Source organism: Oryza sativa, chromosome 8 (assembly GCF_034140825.1).
Source record: "Oryza sativa Japonica Group chromosome 8, ASM3414082v1".
Lineage (NCBI taxonomy): Eukaryota > Viridiplantae > Streptophyta > Magnoliopsida > Poales > Poaceae > Oryza > Oryza sativa.
Window position 1 is genome coordinate 653,906 of NC_089042.1, and position 20,955 is coordinate 674,860.

The 20,955-nt window shown below is 44.8% G+C and overlaps 3 protein-coding genes across 3 annotated transcripts; all 3 read right to left on the reverse strand.

Moving 5' to 3' along the window:
* Window positions 1-4,218: 4,218 nt before the first annotated feature.
* LOC4344488 (uncharacterized acetyltransferase At3g50280-like) lies at window positions 4,219-5,871 on the reverse strand. The gene has a single exon (XM_015793604.3). It carries the CDS (start codon window positions 5,779-5,781, stop codon window positions 4,411-4,413), a length of 1,371 nt encoding a protein of 456 aa, XP_015649090.1. The 5' UTR covers window positions 5,782-5,871; the 3' UTR covers window positions 4,219-4,410.
* A 1,378-nt stretch (window positions 5,872-7,249) lies between these two features.
* Window positions 7,250-9,501, reverse strand: LOC4344489 (uncharacterized acetyltransferase At3g50280). Its single transcript, XM_015794341.2, has one exon. It carries the CDS (start codon window positions 9,037-9,039, stop codon window positions 7,480-7,482), a length of 1,560 nt encoding a protein of 519 aa, XP_015649827.1. The 5' UTR covers window positions 9,040-9,501; the 3' UTR covers window positions 7,250-7,479.
* A 462-nt stretch (window positions 9,502-9,963) lies between these two features.
* LOC4344491 (uncharacterized) lies at window positions 9,964-19,021 on the reverse strand. Its single transcript, XM_015794343.3, has 11 exons — window positions 17,997-19,021; window positions 17,377-17,661; window positions 16,977-17,294; window positions 16,253-16,480; window positions 15,766-15,866; window positions 15,567-15,654; window positions 14,686-15,141; window positions 14,058-14,260; window positions 10,877-12,716; window positions 10,591-10,678; window positions 9,964-10,464 (listed from the first exon to the last, which is right to left on the reverse strand). The coding sequence occupies exons 1-9, from the start codon at window positions 18,558-18,560 to the stop codon at window positions 10,958-10,960; spliced, it is 4,002 nt and encodes a 1,333-aa protein (XP_015649829.1). The 5' UTR covers window positions 18,561-19,021; the 3' UTR covers window positions 9,964-10,464; window positions 10,591-10,678; window positions 10,877-10,957.
* Window positions 19,022-20,955: the final 1,934 nt, after the last annotated feature.

Sequence of the window (20,955 nt, forward strand, 5' to 3'; positions counted from 1 at the left end):
CGGCCGGCAAGTTGTACATCCCATCCCGGCAAGCAAGGGCCTCCATCATGTCATCGATGAGAGCATCCAGGCCATGGGAATGCCATCTAGCTACGCCGGCCGCCCTAGCTTTGAACCACTTGATCCACCCTGCGGGCGGTGGCCTCCATGTTTGCCGCTCAGCAGTCCGCTTTACGTACGGGGTCTTTGAAAAACAAACGAGTAACGTACAATCGTGAATGAATGATTTGATATGATAAAGGGCATCCGAGGAGGCTTACCCGACTTTACACAGGGAGATCCACAATTAAAAGAGCTAAAAGATGAAATATAAGAGAACAATGATGGGGTTAAATAGTAGTGGTGTCAATATTCCAGTATCCAAAACTAAAACTATAGATGGCCAAACGGGCGGCACGGCCCAGGCCCAGCTGTGCCTGGGCCGAGGTTAGTGATCAGGGCCGTGGCGTGCCAGCCCAAAGGCACGACGGTCCATCGTGGTTTTCCACAGAATAAGTCTATTTTTCTTCCCTCAACTCTGTGGGCTGGGTCCATATGGCTGGAAATAAGTCTATCTTGTATTCCTCTTCTCTTTGGGCCCTATCTGATATGGTTCATTAAGTCTATTTTACGTCCCTCTACTTTTTTAATTCGGTCATGCCGTGCCGGGCCAGCCCACCGTGCCGAGGGTGCGGCACGGGCACGACCCCGAGTTGGGCCGTGCCGTGCTTGGGCCAGGCCAAAATGGCGTGCCTTGGGCCGGGCCACGGGCCTCGGGCCATATGGCTATCTATATCCAAAACACATACAATTATAAATTTACCACTGATTTAAATTGCACGTTATTAAATCCGCTGCCTACTTATAATCCAAGGTTTCCTTATTAAATCCGCTGCCTACTTATAATCCCAGGTTTCCTTTGAAACGAAGAAAAAGGGAAGAATATTTGGTGGGATTTGTTAAGTAAGAAAAAAAATCCAATGAAATCCTTTTCATAAAGGATACCAAAGGATTGATCCCTATATATTATTTTGCAATTTCTCTACTGCCTTCCGTTTCCCCTCCTGTATATATATAGGGATAAATTCCTATGAAATCCTTCAATGTCCACTATAGGGATAAATTAAGGCCCTGTTTGATTTAGCTTAAAATTATTATAATCTAGCTTATTAGGAGTAAGCTGAAACAAACAAGTAGATTATTATAGCAGATTATTATAATCTATAAGTCAGATTATTATAATCTAATAAGCTGCTCTAAAAGAGCTTTTTTCAGATTATTGAGTGGCTAAAAACCCACTGCCCCTACATACTTGAGAAAAATTACCCACCTATGCCATCAACCGAACAGATAGCTGAGGGCATTATAGACTTTAGACTTTCAAACCCAATAATCCATGCCTCCAATAATCCAGACAAACAAACAACTCACAGCTTATTTTATATCAGCTTATTATAATCCAGCTTATAGCAATCTGGTTTAATAATCTAGATTATAATAATTATAAGCTGAAACAAACAGGGCCTAGGTCTGATGGAATCCTTCCGTGTCTCTTCCTCCCACCACGTGCAACACGCTCTCAAGCGTTAAGTATACATAAGCAGATCCAATGTTTTGTCCATATTGAACTCATCTCTATTTATATGGGCCTAATCCTTTAAAACGTAAGAGCATGGCATGTTACACCCATTTATAATGAGCCAATCCATAAAAAAGTTTTGATTAAAAAGAGCACGAGGTTATGCCTTAGTTCCTGCTTGTTTTTCTAATGTATCATCCAAACATTAGTTTGGAAACTTTTCTATGGTTTGGTTTCTGTAATACTCCGAATTCAACACGCATGACATTTTATTGGTACATTTCTATTATGTTTCAGTGTTTGAATCCTGCATTCTAATGGTGTTTTAAGAATTTGCGGATGAGAAAATGTGATAAACCTTTAATCTTTGCTTAATAACTAACGGGAATGCCCTTGTGTGCGGGGGAGAAAATGGGAGTCTCCGGTGAAGGACCACATGGGCACCGCCCCCTGTCATCCGATGGCCTGGTCGAGGATGTCAGACGATAGACGGTACTCCATCTGTCTCATAATATAAGAAATTTCAGAAGCATATAATATATCCTAATACTTTGAATCTAAACTTTAATACCAGTCTAGATTCGTCGTATTAGGATATGTCAAATCCCTCCAAAATCCTTTATATTTTGGGACAGAAAGAGTAAGACAGAAGCCGCAGTGTGCGGGCAGGAAAAAAAGTGAAAATATATCTCTTTTTATTGGTTTTACATAAATATACATGTTTAAAAGGGATTCATAGAAGTATGTTGTTGTCGTAGAATGGAAGTGCGAAATCATGCATTACTGTACAACTTCGCGTGATGAGGACGCGATACCGCTTGGGGCCACGCGGCGAGTGTGTGAGACCGTACGATGCTAGACTAGTAGAATATGTGCAATGTAGGTTATCCATAGCATTGTGCAGTGCTACGTATTTGTTGCAAGTTATAGAATTTAAATTTAAACTGGTATATTTATGAAGTGATATACTCCCTCCATTATACAATATAAGGATCTAGCAATATATGAGAAATACTCTAGTACTATACATGAATCTAGACAAACCTCTTATCTAGATTCGTAGTACTAGGGGACTGTTTAAATTCGCATTATTAGGATGCGTCTTATCTAATACTAAATTATTATATTATAGGACGAAGCGAGTATCATATATTCATTATCCTATTATGTTTCTAAATATGTTCATAACTATTATAATGACATGCAAGCAGTGATACTAATTGGTGCAACTGTGCAAGCAACAGCAACAGTAGCGTAATTTAAATATGTTCATAACTATTATAATAACATGCAAGCAGGATTACTAATTGGTGCAACTGTGCAAGCAGGAATAGCCTAAGCATGGTGATGAAATTTGTCATAGTTTAAGCAACAATAGTTTAAGAGATCATTTTCCATGATCTCCTGATCTCCTCCATTGTCAAAGGATGGCCACCCACCACCTCACATGGTAGGCTATACCATTTTCTCTGCATGCCGCCCATGGTGATGAAATTTCTCAATTTTTCTGCTCAGTTTAGTTCACACCAAACTTCTCTCCAACTCCCAACTTTCCATCACATCACATCACATCCAAAACTTTCCTACACACATAAACTCCTAACTTTTTTCCAAACTATCAACTTTCTCCAAACTTCTCCCTAATTTCATAAACTAAACACAACCTATGAGATAGGAGTACATGATATTGACAACAATGGGCAGTAAGTACTCCCTTCGTCCTAAAATATAACACCTTTTAGGTGGATGAGACATATTCTAATCCCTATTTTCTATAAAGTTAATGCCATTCTCTCTTCTCTCATGAAGCCACATCACCTCAATTGCATCTCTTCACATCACCTCAATTGTTTTTAGCCTTTGGATGATTCATCAAGGGCAACATATCCTATGCACACAGGCCCTCACGTGTACACACGTGCACACTAACTAAAAAATATCACCAAAAAATCTAGAAAAAATCATACACATACTTTCAATTGTATCACACCTAGGGTTAAAATCTTAACGTCAAATTCATTATATTTTAGCCATAACAAAAAAAAATAAAAAATCTGACAGTTTTAAGGTTGCAATTTTATCAGAATTTTATCTTTTTTGTTATTCTCTATGTAGAATGAATTTGAAGATGCGACTTTGCACGTAGATATAATACTATTGAAAGTACATGTATGAATTTTCCTAGAATTTTTTGTGATGATTTTTAGTTGGTGTACACGGTGTGTACACGCGAGGGCCTGTGTGCATAGGATACGCTCCCTTCATCAAAAGTGTAAATTACATCTCTTCCCCCAAAAGACACACCATACAACATAACCATTTATAACCTATGGATAATTGATAAAGGGACAAAGATATATAAACACATGAAAAAAATCATATAGTAGGTAAGAAATTTTTTTTGGAATTCATATCTACTATATTATTACACAGTTCTCCCGCATCAACGCGCAGGGTATCCATCTAGTATTATAAATCTGGACTGCCATGATACGACCCGTCCAGGCGTTCCCCCTAAAATTGTTATACTCCCTCCGTTCATTTTTTATCATTATATTCGGCTTGTGCAACAATACCAAGATAAACATCAATTAGCACTATCAACCTTTCATGTCCTTGCATGCCTCATTGACTGTCCAATTAGTTGTGATTGCATAAAATGCTTGACCAAAATTTCTATTAATAGAGCTGCAAGGCATACACGCAACGCAGTATACGAAGCATTTTTGTCACAGTCCCACCTAATATGACGATCAAATATGAATTTTTATGTTTTGAAAATATGATGATTAAAATTGAACAGAGGGAGTATTTTGTACGGAGGGAGTAGCTTGTACATGCATGGATGCAACTCACGGCGTGGTCACAGCGCCCATGAACTCCTCGTCGGCGACGAGCTTCCCCAGCGCCGCCGGAGCCAGGCAAACCTCCAGCGACATGCTCCCGGCACCGCCCGGCCCCTCGTACACCGTCACCTTGCCGTCGAACTTGTTCGCGCCGCCGCTCCGCACGCTCGCCGGCCTCCCCCACCCGAAGTCGTTGCCGAACACGTCGAACCGCGGCGAGCTCCCCGTGTGGACGGCGGTGCCTCCCGCCGCCTTCGCGAAGTTGGCGAACTCCGGCGCCCGCGGCCACGGCGCGATCGCGCCCCGCATGGCGGCCTCGTCGAGCGACGCCACGAAGCGGTTCAGCTGCCACGCCGTCCACCCGAGCCCTCTCTCCATGACCTCGCCGGCCGTCAGCCTCACCGCGCCGGGCACGACGGCGTTCCCCACGTACCCCGGCGAGATGCCGCTCACGCGCCCCCGGCAACCGATGACCAGTACGTACGCCGTCTCCTGGCGCGGCGTGAGGCCATGAGCTCGCGACACCGAGCGCCAAACATGAGCGAGCAGGGCCTGGAGGGAGGAGATGGTGGCGGCGGCGCCGGCGATCTCGCCGTTCGCCTTCGCCTTGAGCTTCCTTATGCTCTCCGCGGAGAAAGCGAAGAAGCACTCTTGCAATGGAGGTGGTGGGTGGTCGCGTCGCGGGATGATGTGCTCGAGCTTGGCGAACGGCAGAGGGATCGGCACCGGGCAGGTGTCCAGGAACCACCTCTTCACCACCAGAGGTGGCGACGGCGAGATGTCCAGTTTGCTTCTGCTTCGACTGATCTCCGACCATGTGTTCATGAACTCCCAGAAATTGGTGCCGTCGCCGACGACATGGTTGAGCGACATGGCGATGAACACGCCGTCGGAGAGCTCGGTGACCTGCGCGGCAAGAACCGGCAGGGAGTCCGCCGCAGCGACCGCGGGAAGCAGCCCGGTGAGCGGGAAGAAGGACCAGACCACCCGCGGAATGTACAGCGAGGCGGCGATGTCGGCGACGGCGACGTCGGGCGCCGTGGCGTGGACGAACTCAGCGCCTTCGTCGTTGCAGCGCAAGAACACGGAGATGCTGCTCGGAGGCGACGCTCCGTCCTCCACCTCGGCCACGGCGAGGCGGCCGGCGAAGGGGTAGAAGCGGCCGAGTGCGCGAGCGAACGACGACGCCAGGTGTTTGACGAGGTGCTCGCCGCCGGTGGGCGGCTTGGGCAGGAGGACGCCCTTCTGGATGTACTCCGCGGTGAGCAGAGGGAGATCCCACGGCGTCAGGTGCACCGTCGTCTCATGCTCCGGCGGCAACTCCGGCCGGATCACGCGCCGTGACACGACCCGAACGCCGCCGGTGTTGCCTTCCATTTTTTGGTTGCAACCGTAGTGATGAGTGTAGCTTCTAGCTAAGCAGATGATGATGATTTAGAACAGCAGCAAACTTCTTATCTGATTGATGAGCTTATGGACATCAAGTGAGACAAGTTTATTTTTTAACACTTAATCTGATAGCGAATACAATTGTAGATCTTGCATATTTATGTTATGGCTTATATTATCATAATCTATCTGGATTTTTTTTTTGCACAACCATTTAGTTAAGTCACATATATACACGATACTTTCTGATTCTGGGCTGTGGGGGAGAATTGAAGCAAGTCGTTTTCATCCCTTGTGCGAATGTTTTCTGTTTTTTTTACAAAAAATCTTTATAATACGAACATATCTTAGTAGGAATAGCAGGCATTTTTCCACTTTTGTGTACAAGTGTATTGAAATTCTTGTTGTGATAATGAAAGTGACTCAAAGCATAGAGATATCAGATATACATGATATGATATTATATCAGCATATGCAGCATGCTGTGACAGCAACCGGAGATGTTTTAATTCGACAGCATGTTACGAGTATTAGGCTATTAGCCAATGATTAGCAATCCATTTCAAAGACTTAATAGTGGATACTGGATAGTATCATGTATATAGGTTGCAGAAAGTTCAGTGCCATGCATGCATCAATCAGGTTTGGAGTTCAGAACAGCACACATCAAACAATATAAACTGCCTAAGAACAATCCATTTTGTGTTTCGTTCACGTTGAGTTGATGACATTAATCACACTGTCTCATCATGTGATCTACCGTACATCAGATTAGCAAGGTCAAGTTGGGTCCCATGAGGCAGTGACTTACTTTTCTGCATGTGGGCCACCAGGAGGCTGTTGACTCGTCAACTCTAGCCATCCGTCGTTCCCGGCATTCATGTTCTGAAACTCATCTCAACCATCTAAATTTGCAGCTGCTGCAATATTTGTACAAGCATTTGCTACCAGACGTGTTATATACCATTGGAAAGTTCGTAGATCCTAATTTCGATAAAGGCAATTTACAATCGATTTTGTGTTCTATGCACCAAGATAAGGCTGCTTGAAGATGGGCCGCGGTTCACGGTTCAGGTTCAGGACACAGCTTGATGACAGGAAGACGATTGTTGGTTTATTCTCAGCACAAGCTGCAAGCTCATTTGAATCCATCTACAGTACTCCCTCCGTTTCAGAATGTAAGTCATTTTAGTATTTCTCACATTTATATTGATGCTAATGAATCTAGACATATATATCTATATAGATTCATTAGCATCAATATAAATGTGGAAAATGCTAGAATGACTTACATTGTGAAACGGATGAAGTAATTACTATCTACTAGCTGATAATATGAAAGTTTAAGATGATTGATCATCAGAAAGTCCCTGGCATTTGAATCCTCTGGTTGAACTCTGGCATTTCTGACCACGACCTCGGCCTCCGTGGGCATCCTTCAATTTTCCTTCAAATTCGTCTAAAAACCATTCGAAATTTCACTTCACAAACATATTGATTTATCCTTGTTTGATACAAAAGGTAATCCAGTGATATCTCTGATCTATCAGCTATAGCTGTTGATGAATTCATCACCTTTCTACTGACAAATTGACATAAATGGATTACATGATGTCGATGTGAATGTTTTTTTTTAACCAATTGAGCTCGCAAATCGCAATGAATAGAAGCATGCATGGATGCAACTCATGGCGTGGTCACCGCGCCCATGAACTCCTCGTCGGCGACGAGCTTCGCCAGCGCCGCCGGAGTCAGGCAAACCTCCAGCGACATGCTCCCGGCGCCGTCCGGCCCCTCGTACACCGTCACCTTCCCGTCGAACTTGTTCGCGCCGCCGCTCCGCACGGTCGCCGGCCTCCCCCACCCGAAGTCGTTGCCGAACACGTCGAACCGCGGCGAGCTCCCCGTGATGATGGCGGCGCCGCCGAGCAGGCTCAGGACGGAGAAGAAGTCCGGCCGCCGCGGCCACGACGCCAGCGCGCCCCTCATGGCCGCCTCGTCGAACGACGCCACGTACTTGTTCAGCTGCCACGCCGTCCACCCGAGCCCCCTCTCCATGATCTCGCCGGCCGTCAGCCTCACCGCGCCGGGCACCACGGCGTTCCCCATGTACCCCGACGAGATGCCGCCCACGCGTCCCCGGCACCCGACGACCACCACGTACGCCGTCTCCTGGCGCGGCGCGAGGCCGCGGGCTCGCGAAACCGCGCGCCACACGAGCGCGAGCAGCACCTGGAGGGAGGAGATGGCGACGGCGGCGCCGGCGATCTCGTCGTTCGCCTTCGCCTTCAGCTTCCTTATGCTCGCCGCGGAGAAAGCGAAGAAGCATTCCTGCACCGGCGCTTGGTGCTCGCTTCGCGGGATGATCTGCTCGAGCTTGGCGAACGGCAGAGGGATCGGCACCGTGCAGTTGTCCAAGAACCACCTCTTGACCACCAGAGGCGGCGAAGTCGACGTCGACGCCGATGGCGAGATGCCCAGTTCGCCGCCGCTACTTCGACTGATCTCCGACCATGTGTTCATGAACTCCCAGAAATTGGTGCCGTCGCCGACGACGTGGTTGACAGACATGGCGATGAACACGCCGTCAGAGAGCTCGGTGACCTGCGTGGACAGAACCGGCAGGGATTCCGTCGCGGCGTGTGCAGCAACCACTCCATTGAGCGGGAAGAAGGACCAGACCACGCGTGGAATGTGCAGCGAGGCGGCGATGTCGGCGACGGCGACGTCGGGCGCCGCGGCGTGGACGAACTCAGCGCCTTCGTCGTTGCAGCGCAGCGAGACAGATACGCTGCTCGCAGGCGACGCTCCGCCATCCACCTCTTCCACGACGAGGCGGCCGGCGAAGGGGTAGAAGCGGCCGAGTGCGCGAGCGAACGACGACGCCAGGTGTTCGACGAGAGTCTCGCCGCCGGTGGGTGGCTTGGGAAGGAGGATGCCCTTCTGGATGTTCTCCACGGTGAGCAGCCGGAGATCCCACGGCGTAAGGTGAACCGTCGTATCATGCTCCGGCGGCAGCTCCTTGAACTCCGGCCGGATCATGCGGCGTGACACGACGAGGACGCCGCCGCCGCCGCCGGTGTTGGCTTCCATTTTGGTTGCCAACTCCAGAGCAGTGTGGGTGGCTAAGTAGAGGAGGGAAGCCAGAGCAGTAGCAAAATTGGTATCTGAAACTCCGGTGTTTTGTGAAGGCAAAGCCGTGCTACTTCTGAATTTATCTGAAAGGAACAACTCATCAGCATTCATTCAGAAGAGAAACAGTCATAATTTCTGACTATTAGTATGCTAGGCTGCCTAAAAGAATAGTATGGTACTACATATCTCAAGTAGAAAGATATCAGCTTTCAAAAGAGTTGGAGAAAGAGCAAATTCCAAAAGCTGTCATTTACTGCTGCAAATTTCAGTAGTGAGGAATTTGGTCTGGAGGGTTGTGCCAGCTTAATCCTCAATCTGAAATGAACACAAGTGACATAAGTTGCAATAAAACTTAGCATTGAGCAATATTTGTTCTCATAGTAAATACAAATTAATATTATGATTGAACAGAGACATTTGCTTTGAGATGAAATTGGATGCTTCTATCTGGATTATTCTGGCAATTTAAGCATTGCCAACAAACTAGAGAAATTAGTTGCTATGACCATTCATGAAAGAGAACAGGAAATATTGTTTCACAACAAATAAACAGCAGGCTTATCAGTTCCCTTCAACTGCCTCTACTATTTGATCGAAGAGGCCAAATGATCCTTGCTTTCTTTTTCTTTGAGATCATTCCCGACTTGATGCGAAGGGTAGCTGTCTTTCCTTAGCCGCCGGACAGATAGTAAAAGTCAAGAGCTAGAGGTGATAGGTCGGATCCTTCCTCTTATTCAAGTCAATTGTGAATGCTGTGTACATACGTATAAACCACTTTTTTAATTCTTAATATCAGACAAGTAAAAACAATTGAACTTTCATTGAGTAAGTGTTATCAAGTTTTCCTCAAAAAAAAAAAACCTTGGAAAAAAAGTGTGATTAGGATTCTGTTTTGATGAGGAGAGGTATGAACATCAACATATGCAGTGACAGTAACACGTTAGCAAAATGAGAAACATGTCAAAGGGTAACAGCTAAACAGTAATAAAAATTGTGTAATTGTGATATGGAGAGGCAACAGTTGATAATACTTCGTAGCTGAAGAAGAGAAGAGCCTCCAGTTAAATTCAGTGCCTGCGATGCGCATGCGTCAGATTTTGCATTTCAGATCAATCGATTCTGCCCCAATTCTGTCGCATTCATCCGTTGAACATTTAGTTAAGCGACACTGTGTCAGTGATGACATAATAATACAAGTACATGATTGGAGCTCGCAGTGGATGTAATTAGCCTGCAGCTGACGCCGTGGTCACCGCGTCCATGAACTCCTCGTCGGAGAGGAGCTTCTCCAGCGCGGCCGGAGCATAGCATCATCAGGTAACTGAGCTCTCTGATGGCATGTTCATCGCCGTGGCGTTCTTAACCGGAAAGGAGTCCAGTCCAGCCATTGAGCGGGAAGAAGGAGCAGACCAACCGTGGATGAAGAGCGAAGCAACGATGCCAGGTGGCGCAGAATGGACAAACTCCACGCCTTAGTTGTTGGAGCACAGCTAGATGGAGATGCTGCTTGGGCGACGCACGCAACATCCTTCACCTCTGCCAAAGCAAGTAAATGGATTATAATGCACCAGAGCCCAATACTATTTGAAATAGTGAACTGGAATGATTAGATGCTATGATCATTTCGCTTCATGAAAAGAGCAGGAATATTATTAGGCTTACCAGTTCTCTTCAAATGCCTCTACTGCTTGGCTAGACCCTAAACATAATGTCCTCGGTTATCTTGTTCTTTGAATTCTTTCACATCCTCCTGGTTCAGAATATCGCAGAAATAAATCAAAAAAAGTTGTACTAGGCAACTCAAATACAAATTTACAAACCACAGATAAATTGCTACTACCTATGTCTCAAAATATAAGGTATTTTTGGCTATGCAAAATAGAGTCCAGTATGGTAAACTAGTTTACTTAATGATGAAGCGGATAAATATCAGAATTCGAATTGTTACCTCTTGAAACTTTTCGGAAAGTTCCATGGCCTTCACATAAAAAGCAGTCCAAAAATAACCTATTCCATTCTTGCTCTATTACTATCCACCAAAAGCTTCACTGCACTTCACTTCCTCGCTACTAGAGGAATCAGTATCAGTCAGGTGGTCAGATGACAAACCATATGTGACATGATTCAGGAAATTATCTTGCTCGACTGGACACACGTCATATTCTGACTCCAGCAAAGAATGACTAGGAATCATATTTAGCTCCAGGGTGCTCATTAGTGATCTCACTTTAGCTAGTTCTGGCCAGCATTTTGCTGCTATATACATGTTTGCAATCAATCTGTAATGACCAGGGTTGTTTGTCCTCATAGCCAGCAACTTCTTTGCAGCCCGATCCCCGATTTCCGTATTACCATGGATTCGGCAAGCCTCAATAAGAGTTGCTAACATTGCAGCAGTTGGTTGAAATGGCATCTTGTCAATTATCACCTCAGCCATCTTGAGCAAACCTTCACGGCAGTACAAATCAACCATGCAAGAAAAATGCTCCACTCTTGGTGCAATACCAAATATAGAAACCATCTTGGCAAATAGTAGCTGCCCCTGAGTTACTAGCCCAGAGTGGCTACATGCTGATAGAACTGCAACGAAAGTTACATGGTCCGGCTCTATACTGTTCACAATCATCTCATCAAAGAGCTTCAGTGATACATGTCCCTCTCTTTGCAATCCATAACCCAAAACCAGTGATGTGTAGGCATGCTTGTCTCGAAATTGCATCAGTTCAAACACTCTCTGTGCAACTACCATTTGTCTACATTTGGAGTACATGTCGACAAGTGAATTTTCCATTAGTTTAGAGCTATCCAGCTCATGCTTAAGGATGTAGCAGTGCAGCTCCCTTCCATGACAGAGGTGTCCAACCCGTGCACCAAGGGAAAGCATAGTTAAGACAGTAACACCATTTGGACAGACACCAAAACCGATCATCTCTCTGAAAATCAAAGAAGCTTCCTCGATCTGTTCCATGAATGCAAATCCTGCAAGCAGTGAGTTCCAGGTTGTGATGCTCCGAACTGAGCATGCTCTAAACAGAAGGCAGGCAGAGCTCATCATCCCACATCTTGAGTACATAGTTATCAACGAATTCACCACGCACTCAAGGCTATCAAAGCATAGACGAACAGCCACCCCGTGCAACTCCCTACCAACACTCAAATACCCGGTCCTACCACACGCCTTGAGCCCAATCACGATGGTCACAGAATCCACCCCTGTCCCATGATATCCTCTCACCTGAGACACCAACCTAATCACTTCATCGTAGTTCCCCGCCTTCAAATTCCCTGCTGCAACCGCATTCCACGTGACAACGTTTGCACCAGGAACCTGCTGTAAAAGCTCAAATGCCTTATTCGACTTCCCCGTCGACGCATACGCGGACACCATCGTATTCCAGCTGACAACATCTCTCACAGCCATTCCATCAAACACCCTCCGGGCATCCTCCAGCTCCCCACACTTGGCATACATCCCCACCAAAGCATTCCAGACATACATGTCCAGACCATATCTACACCTCCGAATGCGCTGCTCAATGTTCCGGCCAATGGTGACCTCCCGGAGCTCGCCGCAGGCACGCAGAACCGACGGGTACGTGAACCTGTCGGCGGCGACGCCCCACCCCACCATCTTCTCGTACGACAAGATCACGTCCTCCCACAGCCCACGGCCGGCGTAGCCCCATATAAGCAGGTTCCAGGGGAACGCCCGCGCCTTCCCCGCCGCCTGCTCGACGGCGGCCCGCGCGGCCGGGAGGTCGGCGAGGGCTAGGTAGAAGGAGGCGAGCCTGGGGAGGACGGACGGGTGGGCGGCCAGGCCGAGCGTGGCGGCGCGCGCGTGGGCCAGCTCGCCGGGGCGACGGGCGCGCCGCGCGGTGCAGGAGTAGAGGATGGCCGAGAGGGAGGAGGCCGGGTGCGGCGGCGAGGGCGGCGGCGATTCCTGCGCGGGCGCGGCATTTCGCCAAACGGATGGGAGGCAGCGGCGGATGCGGAGGAGGTGCTGCTTGGGCGGCGAGGTGGGAGGTCGGCGCATCAAACGGCCGCCGCCGCATCACACCACGGCGGCGGCGGGGGCGGCGGAGATGGCGGGGCGCTTCCCGGCGTTTGGTTTGGCGGCGAGGGCGCCAAAGAGTAGGCGATTCCTGGGGTTTGGAGTTCGGATGTGTTCTTCCTTTTTCAACTGAAAAAAAAAAAGTTTCTCTCTCTCTCTCTCTGCTATTAATGGTTTATCACCCGGGATCCATGAGGACTAAGGGTGCCCTTTTTAACAGAAGTACTCTCTCCGTCTAAAAATGGAAAAATGTAGGATTGAATATGACACAGTTTACAATGAATCTCGATAAAGATATATACAGATTCGTAGTACTAGAAATATATCGCATTAGTACTATATTGGTTTTTTTATGAGGTAGGGGAAGTATCTACTTGCATTGCCATATTTTGGTAATTTCCCCCAAGAAACTGGTGAACATTTGAATTCATGTCAAAATTTTAGTAATTACAAACACTTGTTATGGTATTGCTCATTCCAAGTTTCCAACTTTGGCTTTACCCAAATTTCCAAAATTCAGTTTGTCTATTTGTGTTGGTAGATATGGAGATCGGACCCCAAACTTGCCTGTAAACATTCAGGATAGCAGGAATGACTTACCTTTGCTCCAAAAAAAAAAACAGAAATCAGCAAGGATCAAGTGAAACATTATAGTTGAACAAACAAAATAACTGAAACAAAAGCAAGACATACAAGGTAAACACCAGAGGGCACCAATGATCTGTACTTCCATTATATTATTTTTTCTCTTGTCATCTGCCAAAAAACAGGTGTAAGAATCAATTTCAAGGGGAGGATACTCTCTCGAGATATACAATTGGTGGCTGTGGACAACCAAATCTTCAGCAAATATTTTCGACGCCCTATGCTAAGCTTGGACAGGCGGTGAATCTCTACAGGAACAGGTTTCCTTTTGCTGGTGAAAACCAAACCACTGCAATGGGTGGAACATCTAGCAGAAAGAAACCTCTCCGCTTTGACGGCGCAGAAACATACGCTACTTTCTATTGTTTTTCATGGCTGAAATGGGGGCTCCACAACACATTGAATCGCGATCCTGAGCGTTTTTTTCGCCTACGGTCTGCCATTCTGGGTAGTGTACAGAAGCGATTCCGACTGGTCTCTCTCGACGTGATTCTTGCCCTTTCCCATGTCGAGGCGCGCCCTCCGTACAGCTTGTTGGATCTGCCGCTCGTGCTCTCGAAGGATTTCTTCCATGTTTACTCCAGGAGGCATTAATGGTCCTGAGTAGTGGATCCTGCTCTTCTTAGCGCCATTCACCTGCACATACAGGTTTAATTTCTCAGCATATGACAAAAATACAATCCTGCACTTTGGAAGCATTTTTTTCCATTACTATCTTCTGTAAGAAATAGATCGTTGACCTTGATAAATGAGAATGTCTCATAATATTAGGAACAAAGAAAAAACAGTGCACTCCATATCCAGGACACAGGCCATTTGTGATATTTCTCAGGAATAAGAAAGGGCCATTCTGTGAAGAGATTTAGGTAACATGTACTCTACATTCCCTGATAAAAACCATACTCACATGTTCACTGGTCATAACTTCCAAGAATGCTTTTAAGGGTAAATTTCCCAAAGTTTATCTCAGCTTTCAAGGCTTGAATACTATGGATCATTCTCCTGATGGATGTTAGGAGGCAAGACCAAGTGAAGCCAAATAGGACAATAAAATAACTTACCACAGTAGGTTCCTTATTTGCTGCCCCATCATCTTTGCGGTGGGAAGATGATGGTCTTTCTTGGAATTGGTGTGTCCATTCAGGTCTGTCAGAGGGTTCAGCAGCAGCAAGTTGACTATATCTTGAACTAGATCGATGCTCTCTCAAATATTGTCTCCTGGCACTCTCCCCAAGGTTGGAGGACAGCTTAGTGGCATTGCCTCGCTGCCCACCAGTTGCAGTAGACATCTCAGCAGCAGCAATTTGAGATGTGTAAAACCTCTGAGCATTCTGATCAGTGCCACTTGATCGGCCCAGAGTAGAGGATGAACGACCAGCATGCATCAGAGGCGCACGCTGAGGGTAAACATTGTCTCCAGCTCTTCCTGGAGGATCAATTGGGAAGCCAGTGACAGCATCCTCCTTTGGAATAAACTTATTACTGCTGCTTTTTGGATTAAGCTGAACCCGTCGTTGCTGCAAAGATATGGAACAGCAGTCATTTGAGAAAGAAGAACAACAGAGTTTATATTTCACAATCTTGCAATGTCAACTATGTGATTAATTGCAATGTTTAAACTGCAGCTACTGTACTGGTAAACTTCCAAACAAGTCAAGAGTCGATTACATTGAATCACAAATTAGTTCTGCAAGACTGCTACCAAGTACTAACTACACAAATTCATGTATTTATGTATTAAATGAATACATTGAACCACTGGGAACTAGCATATAGTATTTGAATTCCCATAAGGTTTCAAAATTCTGCAGGAATTAATAATATTTTGGAAGCTCAATAGTGATAGTGCGTCAGAAAACCCTCAACTCTGGATATCCTTAAGAATGACAATTATCATCTAATACTAAGAGAAGTTTATAATCTAAAGATAAGTTTTCATTACCTGCAATTCGTTGTTGCCATTTGGTGCTGGAAGTTGCTTTCTACGCCCAGCTTCAGATTCATGTCCTTTAACTGCAGCTGCTCTTTGCCTGTGGGCAAAACATGAACTTAGGTCAAATAAAGAAATCGCCAGCAAAAGAAGATAGATACCATATATTCCATCTAGTCAAAATTCATCTTTAGTTCTCCACAGGGTTTACCTTCTAGCCTCCTCGTCTCGAAGCTTAGCATCATATTCCTTGCTTGGAGGATATTTAGGTAGACTTGATGGATCACAAGCATAAGGCTTTGTCGTGAAGAACTACAGTCCAAGGTAAAAGGGTTAATATTAGTGCGTCACAATAAAAAGGCCAGTTGTAGATTATACAGGAATAGCCAAATCTCTATGAATTACCATCAAGTAAAAAGGAACAGCTCAAAATGTTGTTGCTCATATCAACTTAAAAGATGTTTCACTTCTCTAAATAATTCCATGCCATTCACAAACAACATATCATACGAGAAGTGACAATAAACAGATTCATAATTAAGACTCATCAAACGAATATTGTGACAATGAAATTTACAGGGAGATGGACACAAAAGGCAGATTTAACATAATGTGTGTTTCCACATGTTTTTTTGAGAGACCATGGATTCTCCTTAGCACAGGCATGCAAATAAACAAATTTCAGGGCCAGAACTTACTTCGCTTCCAAGGGCCGAAGCAGCAGTACCCCTATTCTGAGGTTCTACAGCAAGTAAACAATCCAATAGCGCTAAAGCCGGAGGAGGGAAATCCTTGTATACATCATTCACACATCGACGATAAGGATGTTGTGGCTTGAATATTGTAGCACGTGACAACTTCAAATTAGCCCAGAAATCCTCTGATGGTGAACCACAAAGCTTAAATATTTTGTGCAATTGTTCCACCTGAAAGAATGTGGACAACAAAAATAAACATCGCAAACTCATAGATTATTAAACATGATAAACAATATGACCATTCAACACTAAAGTAGAAATTTAATGTGGAATATTGTTAAATTTTATTGGTATTCGTCCATGTAAAAATAGATCTGGTAATATGCAGTGATTATTTATCACACTGAAACTAGAGCTAACCATTTTAATTTATAATTGTACATCTGGCTGTACAAACTACAAGCTGATAGATAGTAACTGATCAAAAGATCTCAAATGCAAGGTTCATAGTGTCGAGTATTCTGTATTCAACAAAGGTGCATTCACCTTCAGCAGCTTCATTTTTTTTAGTCCAGCATAATTCAGGTTTGTCCGGAAGTGCAATACAAGAAATGGCAGATACTGATATACTTTATGCAAGGCAACATCAAAATTATCTCAGTAGATAATACTGTGTTAATCTTAGGTTGCAAGTTTGTCCAGAATATGAATAGCTAAACAATACCTCTGTTCGCCCTGGCATGATAGGCTTCCCAGACAGCAATTCCGCAAGAATGCAACCAGCACTCCAGAGATCAACAGCAGCACCATAGTTAGTAGCACCCAGCAATAGTTCAGGAGGTCGGTACCATAATGTTACCACACGACTTGTCAAATGTTGCTTTTGGTTAGGATTAAAGAATGTGGCTAGACCAAAGTCTGCTATTTTGAGAACACCATTGTTGTCAATGAGGAGATTTGCGCCCTTTATATCCCGATGCAAAACACCACGATTATGACAGTGTTCAAGTCCAGAGAGTAGTTGTTGCATGTAACACTTGACCTAAAATGGACATTTTCCATAGTGAGTACAACATCGAAACTGACAACACAATGAAAACCAAAGAACATGTCAAGAGGGAAACCTGAGGCTCTGTGAACTTTATGCCAGGTGTAGCTGCAAGTCCCGCTAGATCATGCTCCATGTATTCAAATACAAGATACAAGCTACTAGACATGCGCGACGTCACCAAACCTTCAAGCTTAATAACATTTGGGTGATCAAGTCTTCTTAAGATGTGAATTTCCCTTGCCATGAACCGCACGCTCTCAGGGTCCATGTTGGCAAACCGAACTTTCTTAAGTGCCACAATTTTTCCACTCTCAAGATCACGTGCTTTGTAAACACTACTGTATGTACCTTGCCCTATCTGAAATATTTAAATGTGAGGATGAGAAAAGGTGTAGTTGCATTGAATCAGTAGGTCAATAGCAATTTGAATTCTCATCAATCGCTGCAATCCAGTTGACAAACTACACCACTCTATCAAGAATGTCATTACTAAAATAGTTCTAGAGACATGTCTAGTTTAGCTCATAACAGTCATATGCCATCGGTAAACTCAAGCACTTATAAAGCGAGCGATGATACTCAACCACTAATAAGCATGGACCACAATATACATGGCAAATCAAGGTCCTAACATTTTATGAAACAATATAGTGAATTTGTTACAAAATTAAAGATCGGCATAGAGATATGAACCTTGTCCAACTTCTCGAAAGACTCTGCCTTCCGAGGTTGCCACCCACGGACTGCCTCTGCTGCGACCTCTGTGAGCCACCTTGGCCAGCCAGCTGCCGCATGCCCCCCCTGCACTCCATTGGGCACAACATCTGTAATCCTCGGTTTCGCCTCACTCCTTGTACCACCACTCCTAGGCTCTTGCTCCGCCGCGCCATTCGGAGCACGCCTCCAATTCGCAGGCGCGGCAACTGGCCTCTCCACATCAACCACGCTAACCGCCACAGAAGCCGCCTCATCTGGCAATGCAGCCACAGGCACAGCCACAGCCTCAACCACCGGCGCGGGGGGCTTCCGGATGAGCCTAGCCGTGCTCACATCATTCCCTACACGATGTCCAGCACTGGAGGAGGTGGCTGACACAACCACACCTTCTTCATCCTCCTCCTCAAAGTGCTCATGCCTCTTGCTGGAATTGTAACTAACAAGACGCCTCAGAGAGTTGCTAGATGGGCGCCGCCGGGGCTTCCCCTCGCCGCCACGCTGCTCCTCGCCATGGAATTGCTTCGAACTGACACAGCCCATAGAACGAGTGTGGCGATCCGGGCAAGAGACTCCACTCCAAGGAAACCCCCCAAACAAACCAAAACCAAAAAAAAAAAAACTTCAAGAGATCTTCTCCCAATACGCCTCCCGCATCAGGTCACGCATCAAGAACCCTCATTGCTCGCCCGAATTAGAGTTGAAAACACCCAACACCCGCTCAGATCCGAACCAGAACACTGCACCCGCGACTCCCTCCAGTCCAGCAACCGCCGAATCGCCCAAAACCAGAAGCAGAAGCGGGCGGGCCACGAACTGCCACTGTTAAAATCGGGATCTTTCTCTATCACTTGCAGAAACCAGCGAGGCCGCGCCGCAAGGGCAAATCGGGGCTGGGCGAATCCGGAGACGGGGATCAAAATCGAACCTTTTTGCCGCCGGAAATCGCGAGGCAGCAGGAGATCTCTCCCTCCTCCCTCCCTCCCTCCCTTCCCTCTCTCACTGAGGTGGCCTTTTCTTGGCTTGTTTTTTTGTTTGGTTTTCTGGCAACTACTCTCGCTCTGCTTCCTTCTCCTTCTGTCTGCTTCTCTTTCCTTTTTCTTTTTCTTCTTTTTTTTTTTGCTTCTTTTTTTTTGTCTCTCAAAGTCAGCAATTACGATGGTTGGTGAAAAAAAAAAGAGGAGAGAGAAAGAGAGAGAGAGAGTAATGGTCAGAGAGAGGGAGGAGAGAGAAACGCGTTAGTATAATACAAAAGGAAAAATAGTTAAGGCAGTAGAGTACTGGAGAAGGTCTCTTGGTGCTGGGACGGCTTGGAATTTGAATTTGACTGTCACTACTATCTCCGTTTTTTAATAGATGACGCTGTTGATTTTTTCTTACATGTTTGATCATTCGTCTTATTTAAAAATTTTATGCAAATGTATAAGATATAAATCATACTTAAAGTACTATGAGTGATAAAACAACTCATAACAAAATAAATTATAATTACGTAAATTTTTTGAATAAGACAAATGGTCAAACATGTGAGAAAAAATCAACGGCGTCATCTATTAAAAAACGGAGGGAGTATAAAATTTGGGATTTTTGATTGGGTTTGGGGACTCAAAAATGTTCTCTCAGTTTGCTTAGCTAGGTTAGCTTTGATTTTCTTGTGGTTTTGTCAAAACCTTAGCACCTAGTAAGAAGATTCTAACTTGAAGAGGAGGTGGTCAAAGGTCTACTGCATCCATTGGGGATTGGCTTGGTTATGGATATAATAATTAATTAATTACTGGTACTAGTATAGGAGGAAAAGATTAACAAGCTAGCTACAGCAAGAGAAACAAAAGTTGGACTCCGGATTGGAATATATTTCTTTCTAAAAAAATTGGAATATATCTCCACCTTTTCAACATCCATCCAGCTATCTTTGTTACTGATTATCTATAAAAAAATAACTTTGTTATTGATTTCCAGCAAGAGAATTTAATTATGTATCTGTTAACTGATCCAGCTATCCGGCAAGAGAATTTTATTTCCATTATCTATTAAAAAATAACTTTGCTATATGCCATTATTGCTATGAGCATTTTAACCCATTTCTGGATAATAGTAACAACAACATATGACAATGATAATATTTTTATTTAAGGAATAATAATAGTTTTTTTCTGAAAGATTGGACAATAAATATGGTGACACAACACCAGATCATCACACGTTTTTCCAGGACAAATGCGACGAACAATACATGTGACCAAGCAACCACTCCAGAGCCATCTGGCCAAGATGCAAATGTCATCTGACAGCAACGTCCTCTTATCAATATGATCAAGGTGTAAGTCTCCAGTAGATTTCCACTGCAAAAACACAGATTAATTAGAGGGCCGTGCAACGAAAAGCGAGTCAAAAAAGATGTGCATGGTCAAACAAATTCTACGAGCCACTAAGGCTGTAATAATTGTACTTATAGTGCTGATGATTAAGATTTTTCTGCGGTCATCACACGTCGTTGCAACGGGTATTACAGTCTTATTTCTCTTGGTTGAAATTGAATATGAACTTAGCTAGCTAGCATTGCGAAGAAAGATTTATCTTTCTTTGGATAGAAGATTATTTAGAGGAACTAGGGGATTTGAACTAGTTCCTACAAAAATTACAATTTTTTTCGCTGTATTAATTACATGAAAATGTATTGATTGTTTGCTCTTCAACTTCAACTTATTGGCTGCAGCTAAAATTAAATTTTAAACCTTAATTTTAGAGTTGATTCTGATTTTTTTTATTGTTGTTAATTTTTCAGCATGACGGTTGCATTCGAATGATGGTCACTAGTGTCTTGTTTTGGTTACAGTTAATTATGGCTTGCAAGCAAACAGATAAGCCTTTTTTTCTAGTGGTATGATCAGTGCGGTCCTTGCTTGTGCTTGCAAACAACTCTTTGTGATTGCCTGAA